The following is a 22,262-nucleotide window of genomic DNA, read 5'->3' on the forward strand; positions in this document are numbered from 1 at the left end:
ATTTGGGGCCAGATAGTTGTCCTGTTCATTGTAGGATGTTCAGTAGCATCCTTGGCCTCTACCTGCTAGATATCTGTTGTATTTTCCTCCCAACCCCCAACTGTGACACTAGAAATACCTCCAGACATTGCAGAACATACCCTGGGGACACAGGCAAAATAGTCTCCTTTGAGAAGCACTGATTTAGAAAAATCTAATATTTTTTTGGTAACTTTTTATTTTATACGGGGTATAGCCGATTAACAATGTTGTGATAGTTTCAGGTGAACAACAAAGGGACTCAGCCATACATATATATGTATCTATTCTCCCCCAAACTCCCCTCCCATCCAGGCTGCCATATGACATTGAGCAGAGTTCCATGTGCTATACAGTAGGTCCTTGTTGGTTATCCATTTTAAATATAGCACTGTGGACATGTCCATCCCAAACTCCCTAACTATCCTTTCCCCCTAACTTTCCCCCCAATAACCGTAAGTTCATTCTGTAAGTCTGTGAGTTTGTCTCTGTTTTGTAAGTAAGTTCATTTGTATCATTTCTTTTTAGATTTCACATATAAGGGATGTCATGCGATAGAGAAACCTAGTTCTTTTCCTCTCCCCTCAGTACAGTCCCTTCCTTTCCTTATGGCAACCATTAATTCTTTTTCTTTAAAGAGTTATCTTTCCATTTAAAAAAATACAAGCAAACCATATATTTGTAAGCCCCTCCCCTTCTTAGATAAATGACAGCAGACCCTGCATATTTTTTCTGCCTTGCTTTTTTTCACTCAACATTCTCTGCTGGAGTGGAGATCACTCTGTGGAAGGATATAGAGATATTCTCCACTCGTTTTTATGGCTTGCAATTCAGACTATAATGAACCATAACTTCCCAGCCAGATGGTACTTTTAAGTCTTATGCTCAGAAGACTTAATATGAGTGAAGAGTTCCTTATAAGGCTTTAATAGAAACATATTTCCTGACTAATGGCTGAAATGGCTGTTCCAGGCAAACATTGGGATTTCTTCTCTTAGAGAATACTTTGGGGTAGGAACTGACTTTACCAGTAGGTGCCACTGTTAGATAGCTTTGGCAAGGTTTATTCCTTGACTCTTCTTTACTCTGTGTGTGTGTATTTTTAAAACGTTTATACACAGGATAAAAAAATAAAGCCCTAAAGAAAAGGTATAAAACTGCCTCTTACATGCCCCTACCTCACCTCAGTTCCCTTACCCAGAGGTGACTACCTTCATCCATTTCTTCTGTTATTCTGCTAAAGATTGTGTGTGTGTGTATACAAACGCCTACCTGCTTCCATATATGGATATATATTCCTTTAAAAATACATATGCTGGCATGCCTAAGACATCATTCCCCTTGCATTGTACTCATCACTTCACTTCAGTGCACAGGGATCTTCCAAACGCTTGCCTTGCTGTTAATATTTGCATCATTCTTTATTTAAACAGTCTCATATTGATGAATATTTAGGTTGTGTCTATTATTCGCTGCTTTAAATCATGCTGCAAATTAGTATCTGTACATTTGTCCTTGTAGCCACACATACACACTTCTATAGGATGAATTCTTAGAAGAGGAATTGAGAAGTTGGAGGAAATGTACATTTTACATTTTGATAGCTTCTATACTCATAAGTGAGATGAGAACAATAAAACCTAATTGCTACTGAACATTTTTATGGCCTACAATCAGTTTGTTGGAGAAAAATAGCCTTAAGAGCCAGTATTTGTGAGGATGGGGAGAAGTCTTATTAAAGAAAAAGACTAAGGTAATAGAATCACCAGGCAGCAAACACCAGGAAGCCTCTGGAATCTCTTAAAGTTGAGCAAATAACAGTGACTTACAGAGGGTAATAGCCATTCTGGCCCTTCTCACTAAAAAAGTAAATAATTTGGAAACCAGGAGCCTCCTTTAGGATATATTTGCAGCTGAAATCTGTTCCATGGATGTGGGGGAGAAAAAATAATTTTCCCTCTACCTTTCTAGGTTCTTGGCTGAGACCCGTATAACAAAAGGCAGATTAACGGGGTGGGGGGGGAACCAAGCAGAAGCTTAATAACATGGATACCTCCAGTATACCCAGGAAACCCTGAGTAACTCCCCAGAATGGCCCAAGCCACCATCTTTAATACCATCTCCAGCTAAAGAATAAAGAAGATGTTGGGGGTGGGGGTATTTATGGGAGGTTTTCAAGGCAAAGCAAAGTAAACAAGGGTAAGGTTGTCATGCAGATTTAAGTCCATGCCTTCTCCATTGTTAAGAGTTTCTAGAGATTTAGAGTTATCTTTCTCTTCCTGGTACAGTGAGGGAGACACCCTTACAAATGGAAAGTGAAAGTCGCTCAGTCGTGTCCCACTCTTTTCGACCCCATGGATTACAGTCCATGGAATTCTCCAGGCCATAATACTGGAGTGGGTAGTGTTTCCCTTCTCCAGGGGATCTTCTCAACCCAGGGATCGAATCCAGGTCTCCCACACTGCAGGCAGATTCTTTACCAGCTGAGCCACAAGGAAAGCCCTTACAAATGGAGGTTTCCTTTATAAATGCAAATATCTCTGACAAAAGGGTAACTTCAACTCTGTTTTTATTTTTATTTTTAATGTTATTTGGTTTGGTTTTGCCTCAGGGCATGTGGGATGTGGGATCTTAGTTCCCTGCAGTGGAAGCACAGAGTCTTAATCACTGGACTGTCAGGGAAGTTCCCACTAGGTTGTTAGAGCTTGTCCTCTGTCTGCTGTTTCTTAAAAAGAATCAGCCCACTATAATCTTTACGCCAAAGAGACATATTTTGAGGCGGCAAATTCTGCTCCCCTTCATGGGCCATTGTGACCCTCCTTTGGCGTGCATGATTAGTCTTATGGTTGCTTACTAAATCAACAGAGACACTGGCATACAGGATATCCAAGAAGAGGCATCTCTTATACACATCAAATGAGAAATGGTTTACTAAGAATGAAGGTAGACTCTGAGTCTAGAAGTCCCAGGAGAGAATGAGTAAAATTTATTTCATTGTGTCATTCCTCTGCTTAATCCACATGGTGAAATAGAAGGCTCTGGGACTTTGCAGAACATTTAGGTTCTATAGCAAGTCTGACTTGTTGAGTTGCTCAGTCGTGTCCGACTCTTTGTGACCCCATGGACTACAGCACACCAAGATTCCCTGTCCTTCACTATCTCCCGGAGTTTGCTCAAACTCATGTCCATTGAGTCAGTGATGCCATCCAATCATCTCATCCTCTATCACCCCCTTCTCTTCCTGTCTTCAATCTTTCCCCGCATCAGGGTCTTTTCCAATGAGTTGGCTTTTCACATAAGGTGGCCAAGGTATTGAAGCTTCAACTTCAGCATCAGTCATTCCAATGAATATTCAGGGTTGATTTATTTTAGGATTGACTGGTTTGATCTCCTTGCTGTCCAAGGAACTCTCAAGAGTCTTCTCCAGCACCACAGTTTGAAGGCATCAGTTCTTTGGCAATCAGCCTTCGCTATGGTCCAACTCTCACATCTGCACATGACTACTGGAAAAACCATATCTTTGACTATAACAGACCTTTGTAGGCCAAGTAATGTCTCTGTTTTTTAATACTCTATCTAGGTTTGTCATTGCTTTTCTTGCAAGTAGCTTCACCTGCCTTCTAGATGATGCGTACCAGGAAAATAGCTGTAGCTGATTTGTATTCTGACTCTGTCTCAATCACATGGCTGCTGCTGACACCCTTGACTTTGAGTTTGCCTTCAGATCTCTCCAGTTCATGTAGAAGATAGCTTGTGGCATATTAGAGTTTTTATTTAGAATATTTTTGATTTTTGATATATATATAGGAAGAATGATCTCAATCTGATGTTTAGGGATGTGGATATGCATACTTTTTAGCATTTTTTCTCTATTTATTGAAAATAATAACTTTAAACATTTGAAGTTACATTAGATATGGAAAGAGAATCTGGAAACAGAATCCACATTCAAACACATCAACACCGACTTGTGTCAACTAAAAGAAAATTCAGGAGATTTCAAATAAGAGCTTCTTTGGAATCTTAAGAATTACAGTTCGGGGGAATTCCCTGCCAGTGGTTAGGACTCCACACTTCCACTGCTGGGGGCCTGAGTTCCATCCCTTGTTGGGGAACTAAGATTCCACAAGCTGTGCGGTGTGGCCAAAAAAAAAAATTCCGATTTGGGTAACCCTAAAAGTGTGTTATGAGGAAGAGAAAGAGTCAGGGCTTATAAAGACAAAAAGCCAAGATGTTAAAAGTTGCCTGGTAAGAATTATGATGGCCACTGATGTGAGTCAGAGAATACTTGCCCTTGAGGAATCATGAGTTGTTTTAGGTAGGGGTCCAATAAGTTCTGGCAGGTGTTCTGAAGCTGAATCCAGCCTTTGTACCCCAACGCTGAATTAAATCTTGGAGACAGAGTTTTGGGCAAAGTGGAAAAGAATAGCTTTATTGCTTTGCCACGCAAAAGGGGCCACAGTGGGCTGATGCCCTAAAAACTGTGTTCTGATCTAGCGGGGAATAGTGAGGAGTTTTATAGTAATGGTTCAAAGAGGGCATGGTCAGCTCGTGGGCAGTCTTCTGATTGGTTGGTGGTGAGGTAAGTGGGAGTCAGCATCATCAACCTTGTGGTTCCATCAGGTCTAGGGTCTAGTGCTTGTGGGCAGCACTCAGTTAACTTCTCCCACCTGGTGGGGATTTCAGTATCTGTAAAACAACTGAAAAATATTGTTCTGTATATCCCTGGAGGGGGAACCAGGACCCTGCCCAAGGCTGCGCTATTGTTTCTTTTGACTCTCTCCTCTCTCTGCATCCCCTCCCTTCCCTAATTAGCATCTGTTTGAACCTGCTCACTGGAACTCAGGGAAGGTCATGGAGACTGAATGAAGCCTATTTCCTGTAATCAAGAAAGGGGAACACAGAAAAGGAGCCCCAAAGGGTCCTGTTCAGTATCAGTTCTGATGACATCATCAGGTCAAAAGGTCAGATTCCATCCAAGCTGACGTGCATAAGTCATACTTCCTTAATGGCCTCCTAGCTCCATTTTAGAGAGTTCTCTTTGCAATACTGACTCCATTTTGATTTTCCTTTCACACATGTACACTTGGATGGTGGTCTTGGTGAGGAAAAGTGAGAAATGTGAATCATTTTAAGCAGATGCAAATGGAGACTTGAGATTGTGGCATTTGATATCATTTCAGTTTTATTTATCATTGATTTGACTTCTTTTACCCCTTTTTGATCCAAGGATTTTCAGAGTCAAAATTAATTTTATATTTGACACAGTGGATTTGTGATAGAGACACATATAATAAAAAAAATGGATTCAGGTGTGTTATATATTAAGCATAATGGATGCTTAACATTTTCCTACCTTTAGTTGTAGCCCTCTTTGAATTATTTTCTACTTTCATTTAATTTTTCGACAATTTCATATGGAAAGCAAATTAAGAGGGTTAAAAAACCCAGACAACCACTTAGAGTAACCTTCCAAGCAACTTTTATAACTTTGAAGACTGCTTTAATTTTGAACATTATAATGAGCATCTCCCAGCTAACAAAGCAATCCTAAAGAAGTCATTTGGAACTTAGTTTGGGCTAAAGAAGCTTTTTCCCATAAAAGTAGCTGTCAGGAAGACAGCTATACTATGGGTAAAATGTTTTTTTATGGACCAGTCTGGGAGCCTAATAGTCATTTAATCCTGTCTCTGTGGGGACTGTAGGTTCAGAGTTGATATCAGGCTGTTGGTTGGCCATAGTAACTAGTTTCGATCTGGGAAAGAAAATTCTTCCAGGCATGATGGCTGCTGCCTAATGGCTAAGGCTTCTCTTCCACTTGACCCTCCCTCTTTCTGGAGTCTAGTTTTTAAAAGGAGTCAGCACAGCTGGGAGTAAGCTCCCATTAGTGAATCAACAGGGGTAGTCCATAATTTTAACAATAACCAAATGACTAAATGAGTACTTCAAAGCTAATGCATTTTAAAGCTTTTGTACTTTTAGCTCAATGGGAAATGCCTTGGGAATAGATATTTCAACAACTTGAAAGATTTTTTTTTTTTTTTGCAGTAGAAATAACTGGATTCCAGTGGAAAGAGATTATTAAGAAGAAAAAAACTCACTGTGCATTTGGCACTCATCCACTTAAGTACCATCCTAAATATAGTGCATTACAAATGAGCAGCTGCCACAACCCTGCTTGCAATTTAGTTGGAGACATAAGATGTAAACTTGTGAAACATAGAAACAAATGTGTGGACAGAGTGTGACTACACTCTCAGTGCTATGAGCCCTGACAACCAGGACTTCTGGCATGAGAGAGTGTTCTGGATCTGTGCCATCCTTTATGGCAGCCACTAGCCACACCGGGCTATGGAGCGTTTGAAATTTAGCTAGAGTGGCCAAGGAACTGAATTTTAAATTTTGTTTAATTTTAATTGATTTAAATGTCAATAGCCACTTAATCTAGTGGCCACGGTATTGCACAGCACAGGTAGGCCTTGAATACTTAAGAATTCAGGGTTTGTGGGGGAAATACTGTGGGTTAAAGTAAGAAGGGAAGATTGTCAAATGCTGGGAGACTTCATTGAAAGGGGGGGAGGCATATGTGGGCTGGAATGTCTAAGATCTGGCCATAAAATAGCATGCTGCTGCTGCTGCTGCTAAGTCGCTTCAGTCGTGTCTGACTCTGTGCGACCCCATAGACGGCAGCCCACCAGGCTCCGCCGTCCCTGGGATTCTCCAGGCAAGAATACTGGAGTAGGTTGCCATTTCCTTCTCCAGTGCATGAAAGGGAAAAGTGAAAGTGAAGTCACTCAGTCGTGTCCGACTCCCAGCGACCCCATGGACTGCAGCCTACCAGGCTTCTCCGTCCATGGGAGTTTCCAAGCAAGAGTACTGGAGTGGGGTGCCATTGCCTTCTCTGAACAGAGGGATGAGAGGGAAGAAAAGACTCCAGGCAGGGCATAAATCTGCATCACGATCTTACCCTTGCTGACTGTGCTTTTCTTGGTCACCTCCCATAACTGACTGTCCCCACCTTGAACATCCTCTTGTCTGTAGTTGAAGTTGGTATTTAAGGTGAGGGTTTTGGACATTTTGGTGAGTCACTCAGTTTTCCCGGGTCTCTCCCATGTATTCATGTTATTAAACTTTTGCTTGATTTTCTCCTGTTAATCTGTCTCATGTCAGTGTAACTCTTAGACCAGCCAGAAGATCTTAGAAGGGCAGACGAAAATGGCTTCCTTCTTAACAACATGATGTTGATTTGATGTGTTTTCTCTCTTTTTCAACTTCCCTGCAAGTTCTCTTTAACGTTGTTTCTACAAATCCCAGTTGCAATACTACTTCTTAGATTAAGCCTTTCCCTGGCGTAATTCCAGAATCATTGACTTAGGATCTCAGAGGTCTGGAAATTTGTATCTCTATGGCATCTTGTATAATGCCTTGCCTGTAGTAGGTGCTTTACGTATGTTGGAGTTGAAAGACATAGTGTGTATTTACTATGTGAGGGGCTGATTGAGATTGAAAACAGAGACAAAAATGGGAAGCTAGCATGACCTAAATATTAGAACTCAACAAAGCATATGCAACAAAAAATAAAACTCCAAGCTATAGACTGCTGCTGCTGCTGCTGCTAAGTCGCTTCAGTCGTGTCTAACTCTGTGCGACCCCATAGACGGCAGCCCACCAGGCTCCGCCGTCCCTGGGATTCTCCAGACAAGAATACTGGAGTAGGTTGCCATTTCCTTCTCCAGTGCATGAAAGGGAAAAGTGAAAGTGAAGTCGCTCAGTCGTGTCCTACTCTTAGTGACCCCATGGACTGTAGCCTACCAGGCTGTAGACTAATGTTGGTTATTAATAAAGATGTAAAAACCTTAAATAAAATGTCAAAGTGTCTAATTTAACAGCATTTAAGGGATAATCAGTCATGACTGGATAGTGTGTTTATCTTGGGAATTAAATTGATTAATGCATCATATTGATCAAACAAGAGTGAACCCCCATATCACCACAAACACTCAATAGGCAGTGTATAGTATCTACACCGTAGTAGTCACAATCTCATAACAAACTTGAAACGGTACTTCAAACGAAAGAATATCTTACAAAACAGTACTCAACCATAAACTCAGTGGGGAAATAAAGATCTTCCTTGACTTATGCTGGGGTTATGCCCTGAGTATTGGAAGCTGAAAATGCTAATATACCTAACCTACTGAACATCACAATTTAGCCTTAAATGTGTTCAGAACACTTACATTAGCTTACAGTTGGAAAAACCATCTCACACAAAGCCTATCTCATAATAAAGTGTTGAAAATGTCATTAAATTGTTACTGAACCAAATTTGAGTCCACCTGCCTGATGCACAGCACAGCCAGTCTACTGACGCCAGGTTGTGGTGAAGGATGGGACAGCATTTATTTGCAGGCCTCCAAGCAAGGAGAATGGACAGCTTGTGCTCAAAAGACCCAAACTCCCTGGTGACTTTTAGGCAAGGGTTTTTAAAGCCAACATTATGGGTGAGGGTTGTAGGGTGCCTGATCAGCTCGTGGATATTCTTCTGATTGGTTGGTGGTAAAGTAACAGGATGGTATTTCGGGAATCTCAGTCATTAGTCTTCTGGTTCCAACCAGTCTGAGGTCTATGTGCTTTTGTGGTCAGCATGTACTCAACATCCTCCACTTAGTTTCTGCAGAACAACTCAAAGATATGGATCAGATTGTTATCTGTACCCTTCAGGGGGAACTGGGAGTCCTGTGACTATTGTTTAAGCTATTATTACTTTTCTTGCTTGACTGCTTTCCGTTTCTGCATTTTCCACTTCTTTAATCATTAACTGGATCTTCTCTTTGAAATCTGAGGAAGGCCTAGGAGATGAAAGCTTTTTATACAAACAAACAGGGGATACAGAGGGGCTTGTACCCAGGAGGCCCTTTCAGAGTCCTACTTGGTTTCACAGTGTATTTAATACTGTACTGAAAGTGAAAAACAGAATGGTTGTCTGGTTGCAGAATGGTTGTCAGTGTGTCAGTTGTTTCCCCTCTTGATGGTGTGGCTGACTGGGAGCTGTGACTGCTGCCACCCAGCATCACGAGAGGATCATACTGCATATTGTAAGCCCAGGAAGAGATCAAAATTCAAAAATTGAAGTACAGTTCCTACTGAATGCACATTGCTTTTGTGCCATTTTAGAGTTGAAAAATGGAAAGCTGAACCATGGTAATTTGGGTACCATCTGTAATTGGGAGATTCCTATAAAAACCATAAATGAATGAAAGATGTACACTGTTGCAACTAATGAAGTAGGTAAAATGAAGTTGATGAATGCTGTCTGGGGAGTGAGGCTGGCGCTCTCCCACCTGTTTGTGGAAATATGAATCAATACAACTTTTTGGGAATTAACTAGGATGGTCTCACAAACCATAAAAATATTCATTCTATCTGACTCAGACATCTACTTCTCAGAAATTCTAAGAAAATCTGATATATTGACAAAGAAGTGAACAGGAATTCACTATAACATTAGTTAGAAGAATCAAAAATGACAGTAATCCTAATGCCCCACAGTGGAGAAATAGTTGAGACCATTAAGGGGTATCCCTACAGTGGAGTATAATTAGTCATTAGAATTGTTTAAGGCTTTTGATGCTATGAGAATGCTCTTGTGTTGAATTAGAATGATACAGATTGTGTTTAAACATTCCCTCATGGTGTATAAAAATCTTTGTTTCTTGGTGGAAGGGTTATAACTTGTTTTTCTTTTTCTCTGGTTAAATTTCTGAGTTTTGAAATAGCTTCTGATGCATTTCCCAAAGTTTAGAGAGTTGTATGTTCTGACTATTCCAAATAAAAAGGAGGATGCAAAGAAGCTCATTATGAAAAGCAACAATATGGTATTTTACAAAAGTTGTCTTTTTATTAAAAATTTTCTTTTATTCTTTTTGATGGGCTTCCCAGGTGGCGTTAGTGGTAAAGAATCCCCCTGCCAGTGCAGGATATGTAAGAGACATGGGTTTGATTCCTGGGTCGGGAAGATCCCCTGGAAGAGGAAATGGCAACCCACTCTGGTATTCTTGCCTGGAGAATCCCATGGACAGAGGAGCCTGGCATGCTGCAGTCCATGGGGTCACAAAAAGTCGCATGTGGGTTTGATCCCTGAGTTGGACACGACTGAGTGAGCACACATTCTTTTTGACGGGACACACATCCACAGGGTTGAAAAATCAAAAATGTATAATAAAATATGAAGTCAGAAGTGGTTCTCACAACTCTGTCCCTCATCTGCCCAGTCCTTTCCTTCAAACCAAGCAAGGGCTTGTGTACTCTCTGCACAGAAAGCCAAACTTTGACAGTAAGTATTTGCTGTGAGTTCAGTTCAGTTCAGTTCAGTCGCTCAGTCGTGTCTGACTCTTTGTGACCCCATGAACCACAGCACACCAGGCCTCCCTGTCCATCACCAACTCCCGGAGTCCACCTAAACCCATGTCCATTGAGTCGGTGATGCCCTCCAACCATCTCATCCTCTGTTGTCCCCTTCTCCTCCTGCCCTCAATCTTTCCCAGCTTCAGGGTCTTTTCAAATGAGTCAGCTCTTCACATCAGGTGGCCAAAGTATTGGAGTTACAGCTTCAACATCAGTCCTTCCAATGAACACCCAGGACTGATCTCCTTTAGGATGGACTGGTTGGATCTCCTTGCAGTCCAAGGGACTCTCAAGAGTCTTCTCCAACACCACAGTTCAAAAGCATCAATTCTTTGGTGCTCAGCTTTCTTCACCGTCCAACTCTCACATCCATACATGACCACTGGAAAAACCATAGCCTTGACTAGAAGGACCTTTGTTGGCAAAGTAATGTCTCTGCTTTTAAATATGCTATCTAAGTTGGTCATAACTTTCCTTCCAAGGAGTAAGCATCTTTTAATTTCATGGCTGCAATCACTATCTGCAGTGATTTTGGAGCCCCAAAAAATAAAGTCTGACACTGTTTCCACTGTTTCCCCATATATTTCCCATGAAGTGATGGGACCGGATGCCATGATCTTAGTTTTCTGAATGTTGAGCTTTAAGCCAACTTTTTCACTCTCCTCTTTCACTTTCATCAAGAGGCTCTTTAGTTCTTCACTTTCTGCCATAAGGGTGGTGTCATCTGCATATCTGAGGTTATTGATATTTCTCCCGGCAATCTTGATTCCAGCTTGTGTTTCTTCCAGGCCAGCGTTTCTCATGATGTTCTCTGCATATAAGTTAAATAAGCAGGGTGACAATATACAGCCTTGACGTACTCCTTTTCCTATTTGGAACCAGTCTGTTGTTCCATGTCCATTTCTAACTGTTGCTTCCTGACCTGCATACAGGTTTCTCAAGAGCAAGAGTTTATTGCAGGCTCCAGGAAAGAGAGTGGGAGACAAATCTCAGTTCCTCTCCAACTTGGTCTTCCTTTTAAAAGGGAAGAACAAAGAGGCTGGGGTTAAGGCCTTCCCTAGTGCTCCAGTGCTTAAGACTCTGCACTTTCACTACACGGGGTTTGGGTTCAATCCCTGGTTGAGAACTAAGATCCCACATGCCATTTGGTGTGGCCAAAAAAAAAAAATACTGGGGTTAATCATTGTCTTGTGACATTTGTTAATCGCAGTTTCAGAAGTCAGGATGTCTAAGTCTTTGGCTAGCTGATCCTGAGGAGGGGATGATCTGTTAGCTCATCTTGTCCTGGAGAAACAACCTGAGTGCTTTAAGGATGTTAGCCACAGGAGCGCTTGTAGTCCTCTGACTGTGGTTGATTAGTGTTCAGATAGCACAGGATTGAGGTCAGAAGGGATGAGAAAGGGAAAAAAGATTTTTTTAAATGTTCTACCACTGTTAAGGTTTATGTGGCATGCTTTATCTTTACTTATTTATTTATTTTTTAATTTTTTGGCCATGCTGCTCAGCATGGGGGAATCTTAGTTCCTCAACAAGGGATTGAACCTTCACCGTGTGCAGTGGAAGTGCAGAGTGTTAAACCACTCGACTGCCAGGGAATCCCTGGGAAAGAAAGGATTTTAATAGGTTAATCATAAACTCATCAGAGGAATTCAGTTTTAGGGGGACCGTGTGGATCACAATAAACTGTGGAAAATTCTGAAAGAGATGGGAATACCAGACCATCTGACCTGTCTCTTGAGAAACCTGTATGCAGGTCAGGAAGCAACAGTTAGAACTGGACATGGAACAACAGACTGGTTCCAAATAGGAAAAGGAGTCCGTCAAGGCTGTATATTGTCACCCTGCTTATTTAACTTATATGCAGAGACCATCATGAGAAACGCTGGGCTGGAAGAAAACACAAGCTGGAATCAAGATTGCCGGGAGAAATATCAATAACCTCAGATATGCGGATGACACCACCCTATGGCAGAAAGTGAAGAAGAACTAAAGAGCCTCTTGATGAAGGTGAAAGAGGAGAGTGAAAAAGTTGGCTTAAAGCTCAACGTTCAGAAAACTAAGACCATGGCATCTGGTCCCATCACTTCATGGGAAATAGATGGGGAAACAGTGGAAACAGTGTCAGACTTTATTTTTGGGGGGCTCCAAAATCACTGCAGATAGTGATTGCAGCCATGAAATTAAAAGACGCTTACTCCTTGGAAGGAAGGTTATGGCCGACCTCGATAGCATATTTATTTATTTATTTATTTTTTAAACATTAATTTTTATTTATTTATTTGGCTGTACTGGGTCTTAGTTGTGGCATGTGGGATCTAGTTCCCTGACCAGGGATCGAACTTGGGCCCCCTGTGTTGGGAGCACAGAGTCCTAGCCCCTGGACCACCAGGGAAGTCTCCTTGATAGCGTATTTAAAAGCAGAGACATTACTTTGCCAACAAAGGTCCTTCTAGTCAAGGCTATGGTTTTTCCAGTGGTCATGTATGGATGTGAGAGTTGGACGGTGAAGAAAGCTGAGCGCCAAAGAATTGATGCTTTTGAACTGTGGTGTTGGAGAAGACTCTTGAGAGTCCCTTGGACTGCAAGGAGATCCAACCAGTCCATCCTAAAGGAGATCAGTCCTGGGTGTTCATTGGAAGGACTGATGTTGAAGCTGAAACTCCAATACTTTGGCCACCTGATGCGAAGAGTTGACTCACTGGAAAAGACCCTGATGCTGGGAAGGATTGGGGGCAGGAGGAGAAGGGGACAACAGAGGATGAGATGGCTGGATGGCATCACCGACTCGATGGACATGGGTTTGGGTAAACTCTGGGAGTTGGTGATGGACAGAGAGGCCTGGCGTGCTGCGATTCATGGGGTCGCAGAGAGTCAGACACGACTGAGCGACTGAACTGAACTAAACTGAACTGAAACATGTAAACACTAACTAACTAACTAACATGTAAACACTGATACTAGGTTTTTTTGTGTGTGTGTCCTTTCAGAGAATTTTTTTTAGCTCATGTTCATTGGAAGGGTGATTGGGAAAAAAATGTTTAATGAGACTCATTAAGAGGGTGATAATGAACAGAAAGGTCAAGATGCTGATCAAAGAGAATGTGTGCAGCAGCGATGATTTGATGGTTTTTCTGAGGAGAGGAGTGGGGGTCAGGATAAAAACCTGGCTTCCATGGTACTACTGTCGTGGGCTCTCATGGCCAGCTTGCACTCATATGACTTTGTCATTTTAACTGTCAGGTGAGGGGCAGAAGAAAGTTAGTCTCCTCCCACGTTCCCCACTCGCTCCCTCCCTCCCCTGAACTGGTCTCAGCTTGTGGACCTTGAGGGCTAGCTGCTTCTCAGATACCCAGAACCCCAGTAGCACAGGATGCCAGATCTGGAGGGCCCTGCCTTCCTGTCCTTTTTATTTTTCACATCACATACCACAACCAAGGCCACCTGTTTGGTCATGGAGTAAAACTGACTCTCTGGACCATGTTCCTTTTGTTCCTCCAAAGGATCAGTGATCGAAAAGGCACAGCTGGTGCTAGGAGATGACTTTAAAGACAAGTGTCTGTTCTGTGAAGTCTGTTTCCTACTAGCCATTGACTAGAGTGAAATGTGAGTTGATGTTGGGAATCATGTGATCCCCTGCGTGGCTGCAAAGGGAGAGCAAGGAGAGGGTTATTCTGGTGGACAAGTGGAGGGAGGGAGTTGGTTTGACTCATCAGAATTCTTTCCAAGTCGCTGCCACCATTTTTGTGGTCTTGGTAAAGATCATGGAACTATTCTGGGCCTCTTTTTTTCTTACTTTATAAATCTGTAAATTAGATGCATCAAATTAAGGTTACTTTCAAATCTAGTAAGCTACAGGAGTCAGTACTTGACAAGGTGAGACATGTCTGAGAATTTCTTTATTCAGTAATTAGACCTCAGTGTTGGATCATTACAATTGTGAAGAATTAAGTGGCGACATTGGTGGTTTTGAAACAGAGTAGGACCACATCCCAGGCACTCTTCTTCCAATACTGAGAATGACATTTTATTGTTTCCTTCACTGGGATATCTTTTTCGCCCACACCTGGAATTCTTCGAAACTAACTTCCCCATCTCTATTCTTGTCCAGCTCTTCAAAAAGGTCATCGAGGGTGCTTGGACCCTGGTTTTAGACAAAAAGGAGGGAATAGAAAAGGGGGAGAAACAAATCAGTTACTGCTGCACGTTAAATTAGAAACACCGCGTCGATGTTCCAAGAAGGCAACTGAGTTTTCAGTCACATGTTACTAATAGTGAGAGATAAAAACAAAACACCTTTAGTTGTAGCGTTGCTTCATGTCACAGAGCTGGCTACCGACCCCCCATTAAGAAAACCAACAACCAACGATATCACATTTATTATTTTGAAATTAATAATGTATATTTTAAAATATTTGGTTTCCTTTGTAATCTAAATCATTCTTTTGAGAAGTCCCAGGGCTTCACTTGGCTGCCGAGGGGCCCTGCTCTAAGGTTTCCCTGGGAGCTGGTTTGGCATCCAGCTGCAGGGCTGAGCCAGCATATGACCAGGGGCTTGCTGTGGGCCAGCTCTGTGACAAAGCTTTTCCTTAGTCTGTGTGATTCTCCCAGCTGCCTTGTGGGGGAGATCCACTTTACAGATGAGGAAACAGGCTTTGAGACGGCTACTGACTTGCCCAGGGCTCCCAGCTGGTAAGAAGGGGATTGGGGTTCAAACATTGACTCTAGAGCTCAATCCCTTGATTAGCAAGCATCCCATTTTTTTCCCCAAATCGTGTGTTGCAGCCCACTTCTATGCAAGGTGACTTTGGCTCAGTGGTTCTTACTCCAGGTAGGTAGGCTTGCTGACCTTAGTAAACCCAAGTTGATTGGTGGTCTTAATCCCAGAGCTTCCAGTTCACTAGGCTTTGAGTCAGATCTGAGAATCTATATTTCCAACAAGTTCCTGGGCAGTGCTGATGCTGAGAACCAACCACTCAGAGAACCACTGCTTGTTATCAAAGCATCAGATCATGTTCAGCCTGACTCCCTTTTGACTACTGGTATTGCTTTAGTGACTTAAGCAGACTTAATTTTGTCTCTGCTGTAGGGGTGGAAAAATTTCCCTCCTTCCCTTCTGGGTTCTTTGGCTGGTCTATTAATTAAATTTGCACAGATTAACAGGAGAAAAACAAGTTTAATTACATACATATGGGGTACCCTATAAAAATTTGAGACCCAAAGGGCAACCGGGTAACTGAGGCTTATATAACATCCTGAGCTAAGGATACAAAGGGAAGGAAGGCCATTCATAGGAAGGCGGAGATGTTTGGAAAACAAAAGTTTAGCCTGTTATACAGATACATTTCTAAGGAAAAAAGGAATCTATAGCAAGAGCTCTCTTCCTGGGACAGGCTCCCCTTTCCAGTGTAAATTTAGGCAGTTGAGTGGGAGGTAAAGAGCTTTCCCTGAATCTTATCGGTTTTGATTCCTTTTCGTTCAAAATAATCTCCATACTTAAGTGGCATATTTCGAGGAGACTTGTTCTGAGCCCCTTCACTACCATAAAACTCAAATCGTAAAGCCATTACAACTCTGAATTTAAGATAAGGAGTCTCTTTGGCAAAATGGTATCCAGGAAACCTATTGAAATAGCAGTTTAGTTTGTAAGTCAGCTTCAAAAAGTTTTTTTGAATTGTGGTAGAAAACACATAAGACAACATTCTCCATCTTAACTATTTTTAAGTATACAGTTCAGTAATGTTAAATATGTTCACATTGTTGTGCGGCAAATCTCTACATCAAGTTATGTTTTAACCCCTAAGATTCCTACAAAGACATTTGACACTTAGCTATGCTCACAAGACCGAACTGTAAGTTAGCTATTCAACATCTGTTTTACAAAAAGTCTGTATGGAACTACAATCAGTACATGACTTCATACATAGATTTTTCACAACTTACCACTAGTCTTTCTACCTTTATCCAAATTAGAAAACTCATATGTGCTTTTTATAGGAAATACATAAAATATAGAAAAATACACAAAAGTTCACCAATCTTACCTTTAAAAACAACTTGACTAGATTGCCTAGGCTTTCCTGTCAGATTATTATTTTTCTTCTTTTTCTTATTTTTTTATTATTCCTATTATTATTTTTCTTCCTTTTGGAAAAATTTAAGGGTTTTTTTGAGTTAAATCTTTCTCAGAAATGTTGGTTTTTAATTAGAAAGTCTCTTTTTCTGCTAGTGCCTTTAACTTTTTAAAAGTTATTTCACGTTTTAACTGTAAGAAAATTGATTATAAGGTCATCAAATTCAGCTACTTCACTTTTTAGTACTAAAAACAGAAACCTCAACAGCTAAAACTAGAAACCTCCCATGTCATATTGGCAAAAGGGACATTTCTGGTTAAAATACGAGAACCAGATTCTGAAGTTAGAGCTAAATAGGGACCAAGTCAAATGTAACAGTTAGTTGCACAGTTGCTTCCATTTTGAAGATGATTTTTAGTTCCAAGGGAAAGAAAGGGTATAGGAGCAAAGAGAATCAGTTTTTCCCTGTTTCTTATTGCCTCTAGATGCATTTTGATTTTGACAACTCTGGGATGGTTTTGATGAGAAACTTTATGGTTGGGGAAATGTAATCCTTTCCTGAAAGTTGTTTAGAAATGTATTGTTGCTCATTCACACAAACTTAGGTGCTTAACACAAATTAACACAAATGTAAATGCTTTTGAAATAGAAATGGGTGTCGCAGGAGGGCAATTTATCAGCATGAAGCCGGTTTCCTTAACAGATTGCCAAGTAAGTGTTGGTCTAGTTGAGAGATCCTACCTATAACAGAGAAGCACATCCAAGTCCAACTTCTATAATTGTACAGGTCTCTTTGTTTTTCTAAAGCCTGACACAGAGGTGCCGAACCCATACTGAAGGACTTAGTATGTTTGCTTGGCAACCTGGGGATCTTCCAAACCTATCTTGGTAAAAGTACAATCGTGGCTTCTGTTTACTATGACTGGGCACCTCGGGAATTGTGTGTCAAGGCTGGGGGTGATAGACGGCGAAGCCCGTTCTTTCTAGGAGCTTGCCATCTGAAATGTAGCCTGCCCCAGAGCAGGAAGGCAGACATTCAAGCGTCCTCTCTCAGGTGATGCCCACACCTTGGCTGCTGGGTGCTCTGCTCCAAATGGAGCTCTGATCAGTATCACCGAGGACCTTAGCCTCCCCCTGAGTCCTGTCTTCTCCCCACCCTTCCCACCACCCCTGCCCTGTCAGCGGACTCTGCGGTGGTGCACTCACCTTCAGCAAACTGGGGAATTCCATCTGAATCAATAGCTTCAGCTCCTCCTTGGACAGTTGGTTTGGATCACCTTCTTTGGCTGCATATTTTTCGAAAATGCTCTTCAGTTCTTCCGGAGACTTTTTAGCACTCATTTTGGTGTCCTGTAAATTGGGAAGACAATGAACTTACCAGAAAGCCGGAGTATTTTATACTGATGATAGCCAGCAGGAGTTGAGTGCTTTTGGGCAAGGTGAGAGAGAATAAACAAAAAGGGGAGGGGAGGAGATAAAAAGGAGGAGGAGGAGGAGAGAGGAGGGCGGGAACTGTGAAAATGGCAATATACCAGTGATTGCTAATGTGTTTTTAAAATAATCATCTTAGATAGTATGTGAAATGTCTGTTCTTAGAGTACGTCTGTTAGAAGATAGGCTTTGAAGTCAAATACTTTTACTAGAAATTATGACATTCTTCATTTGTACCTGATCTGCACACCGAAGGCTGTGGTCTTGAAGGAACCTGACCACAGCTTCTAGCCTCTTAAGTTACTGGTAATATCTTTAGATGGCACAAATCCACTTTTTCTCTAGACCATGATCTTTCACACCATTCTTAAAGGAAGCAGAAGGAGCTACAGGTAGTACTAAAAGCACACTTACCTGGCTGTTCAGCAGTGAGGCAGCTAGAAGAACCAAGTAGGAGTGTGAGGAGCTGAGCCGGATCCTGTGACTTTTATAGTCTTAACAGACACACCACCCTGATTGTGAAATTTTCCTTTTGTTTGCCATTTAAAGGTAATTATTAATGATTTTTGAAACCCAATCTTAAGACTGCATGAACTTCATAATTAAGGTCAAGATCCAATAAAGGGCCACCTCGATGGTTACTTAATGGTTCAGAGTCCCAAGAGTACACTTGGATTCTTTACTCCTTAGATTATATTTTCTCTCCAAAGTGGAATTAGGATATTTTCTCACTGTTCATATTTCAGAAAGCTCAAATATGGAGGGTTGGCTTTTGTTTTAATTTAGTTTCCTATTTAGTTTTGAAAAAAATAATTTTCTGCACATCAAGAAAAAATGCTGAAATAAAAGATTGAATACTAAATAGTTTGAAAAACTTCTGTATAGCCTTTAAAGTCCCTTTGTGCATATTAGGTGCTTAAATTATTTATTATTTTTTTTTTTTCAAAGTTTATTCTTAAATGTATAATAGTTTCCAAGACAACACTTCATTCTAGCTATAGATGGCAACAGATGTTATGGCAAGGAATCCACACGTTTACACAGAAATGGAACTAAGGGCCATCATTGCCTCAGGTGCAAGGGACAGCTTACTTTTTTCCAGATTTCTTAATTCTACCCATGACCAGGGGGCCTTTCCCCGAGGCCTTAGCTTTTAGCTCTTATTTTTAGTTTCTTCTACTCCACCTTCTGTTTCTGCTTGAATGCCTTATCTCGTCCATCTCCTTGTCTTGTTTCTTGGGCTGCTTCAGGGGCTTCTTGCCTCCTTCAGAGCCCCAACATGGCACCTGCTTCCCCTTCCCCAGACCCTGCCACCCGAAGCGGCTTAAATTTTTGAATAATAATGAATCAAGTATCATCAAGAAGCAGGTTTAAGAAGTGGGGGGGAAGATACACAATAATTTATGGTTTCATTTGGCAAACCAATATTGCCAAGTAGCATGGTCTTTTTTTCAACTTTTTCAGTATTTGTTGTTTCCATATGTGCTTTTTATTTCTTCATTGCTTTTCCTTGCCAAATCTATTTTGTTAATCATTCTAAAAACTTGTGAAAAGAGTTGACTTACTTTTATTCAGTTGGAATTACTTAAAACTTTTGGAACTGCCAGGATTTAAAATTGGAGACTAATTTTATTTCTCTTGGAAAGAGTTTCATGAAAGAATTAGGACATTTCCTGGGAACATTATTCCAATACTGATTGTAACTCACAAGAAGGGGTTCCAGATCAACTTTATTTATTTATTTATTTTTTATTTTTTATTTTTTTCAGATCAACTTTAAAAGCACCTACAAGCATTTAAATACTTGTATACATCCATACTTTTATGGACCTTTTCTATTTTTTATTTATTTTTCTCTGACCCTTTGTTATATTATGTACAGATTCAGTATTGAAATATTGCACTATATTTCTCTCTATGCTTTTCAGTTCTAAAATTCTAAGGCCTTATTTACCTTAAAGAACAAATGTGAAATCTTATGTATAGAGTTTCTTGAAAGCTCCCACCAATCCTGAGCCTTGATCATTCCATGCATTTTAGCTGTCTTGTGTATGTTATTCTAGCCTTTATTACAGATTATTTGACTATGGTATGCATCAGTGGGGTCCCCTGTGGCTCAGATGGTAAAGCATCTGCCTGCAATGCAAGAGACGTGGGTTCCATGCCTGGGTTGGGAGGATCCCCTGGAGAAGGGCATGGCAACCTACTCCAGTATTCTTGCCTGGAGAATTCCATGGACAAAAGAGCCTGGCAGACTACAGACATGGGGTTGCAAAGAGTTGGACATGACTGAGTGACTGAGACACTTCCATGCATAGTACTGACTGTGTGTTAACTCACTTCTTAAAGACAGGCGTTTTGCTTTTACTTGTAAAATATAAAAAAATAGTGTTCTGATTTTGGTAATGTATTTTAATCAGGATTTTAGAGAATTTCTCAGGTTTTTATACTTATGCTCTGTTTTACCTGGGAAGAAGGAGGCTTTTGTTGAATGGTTATGAAAAGAAATAAGTTTTTCATATAACACGTTTTTTTTTTAAAAAAAAATTCGAATCTACAGAAAATTTTTAGGAAAAGTCAATGAACACCAGCCCAACTTTGGCTCAGATTTACTAATTACTAACATTTCCACATTTGCTTTCTTTTTCTATGGACAACCCTTCCCGCCTCAACCATTTGAGAATCAGTTACAGACATCCAGACACCCACTAAATACCTCAGCATCTTATTTACTAAGGGCAAGGACATCCTCCTGCACAACCACAGTGCCATTCATTATCACAGCCTGTATTCACATCTCCTCAATTGTTGATATAGCACCTTAAATCATCTGTTCTCTCAAATTAGCACTTGTGAGCTAAAATCAACATGGTAATTGTTTTATTTCTTGAGTCTATATTGAAGAAATGATTTTTAAAAATATTTACTTCATTCCCCTTGTGGCGTGTGGGATCTTTTTCTTGTGGCACGTGGGGTTTGTTTCCCTGACCAGGGATCAAACCTGGGCCCTCTGCATTGGGAGCACAGAATCTTAGCCCCTGGACCACCAGGGACGTCCCAAAGAAATGATTTTAATAATTATATATGATCTTAATAACAGTATATCTATATGATTTTAACAAGTATATATTGTGTGACATAATATATATTATCTATAACACATGACATATTGTATATATGACACATGTGTGAGTATGTGTGTATATAAAACTAACTCTAAGAAAAACATTTGAAACAGTATTGGTTAACAGTCTTTTAGGCTTCATATCTCTAGTTTCAAGGGAGGACCTCTGATTAAAACAGGCCCAGTGCTGCTTGTCCGGAGAAGGCAATGGCACCCCACTGCAGTACTCTTGCCTGGACAATCCCATGGATGGAGGAGCCTGGTAGGCTGCAGTCCATGGGGTCTCGAAGAGTTGGACACGACTGAGCGACTTCACTTTCACTTTTCACTTTGATGCACCGGAGAAGGAAACGGCAACCCCTCCAGTGTTCTTGCCTGGAGAATCCCAGGGACGGGGGAGCCTGGTGGGCTGCCATCTATGGGGTCGCACAGAGTCGGACACGACTGAAGTGACTTAGCAGCAGCAGCAGCAGTGCTGCTTGTCAGAAGTTAGGCTTGTGGTAAACGCTAACAGAGGGCTTGGCTTCCCCGGTGGCTCAGCGGTAAAGAATCCTCCTGCCAATGCAGGAGATGTGGTTTGATCCCTGGGTCGAGAAGATTCCTTGGAGAAGGAAATGTCAACCTATTCCAGTGTTCTTGCCTGGAAAATCCCATGGACAGAGGAGCCTGGGGGGCTATAGTCCATAGGGTCGCAAAAGAGTCAGACACGACTCAGAGACTAAACAACAGCAAACGCTAACAGAACTGGAAAAACAACCCATTGATCCTCTTGTATTGTTACTTGCTCACCTCTGCCAGTGACTCTCTTGTCTCTTATTTTTCTCTTCACCTGTAGACTCAAGCGTGGGGGTAAACCTGAAGTGGGAAACATGAAATCCACCAATAGATATTCTTATGAAACATTAACTAAAAATGTATGGAGATGGGCGATAAATACAGGGTGTGTTCAAAAGAGTGCATTTTGAAACCAGAGAAAGCGGAAAAAATGACAGGCACAAGATGGGTAATGGAAAAATGGGGAGGCAAAGGTTATTTCACTTGACTGTTCAATTGCTTGATCTTTGGACAGACTTCAGTTTTTCCTAGGAAAGCAGAGAGTAACTTATTTTACAAGCTCGGACTAACACAGGCTTTGGTGGCTGGGTTACTCTACTCAAAGGCCACAACAGCAGTGTCTCAGAAAGCACCTCTGGGCTCCGCATAGCAAAATG

General features: G+C 41.2%; 2 protein-coding genes across 10 annotated transcripts in view; one reads left to right on the top strand and one right to left on the bottom strand.

Moving 5' to 3' along the window:
• The window catches only part of CTPS2 (CTP synthase 2), a 114,475-nt gene that overhangs the window by 40,903 nt on the left and 51,310 nt on the right, over positions 1–22,262 (top strand). The gene's annotated exons all lie outside the window — the stretch shown is intronic.
• S100G (S100 calcium binding protein G) lies at positions 14,462–17,837 on the bottom strand. Its single transcript, XM_081564742.1, has 2 exons — positions 17,703–17,837; positions 14,462–14,566 (listed from the first exon to the last, which is right to left on the bottom strand). Exons 1-2 carry the CDS (start codon positions 17,835–17,837, stop codon positions 14,462–14,464), a joined length of 240 nt encoding a protein of 79 aa, XP_081420868.1.

The sequence above is a fragment of the Giraffa tippelskirchi genome, chromosome X (assembly GCF_054371585.1).
Source record: "Giraffa tippelskirchi isolate mGirTip1 chromosome X, T2T-mGirTip1v1.2.pri, whole genome shotgun sequence".
In the NCBI taxonomy this organism is placed as follows: Eukaryota; Metazoa; Chordata; class Mammalia; order Artiodactyla; family Giraffidae; genus Giraffa; species Giraffa tippelskirchi.

Excerpts from the sequence above, each read along its gene's own strand:
- S100G (XM_081564742.1), bottom strand. The coding sequence starts at position 17,837 with ATGAGTGCTAAAAAGTCTCCGGAAGAACTGAAGAGCATTTTCGAAAAA. Across the intron at positions 14,567-17,702 it reads AATTCCCCAGTTTGCTGAAG|GGTCCAAGCACCCTCGATGA; the intron begins GTGAGTGCACCA and ends GTCTAAAACCAG.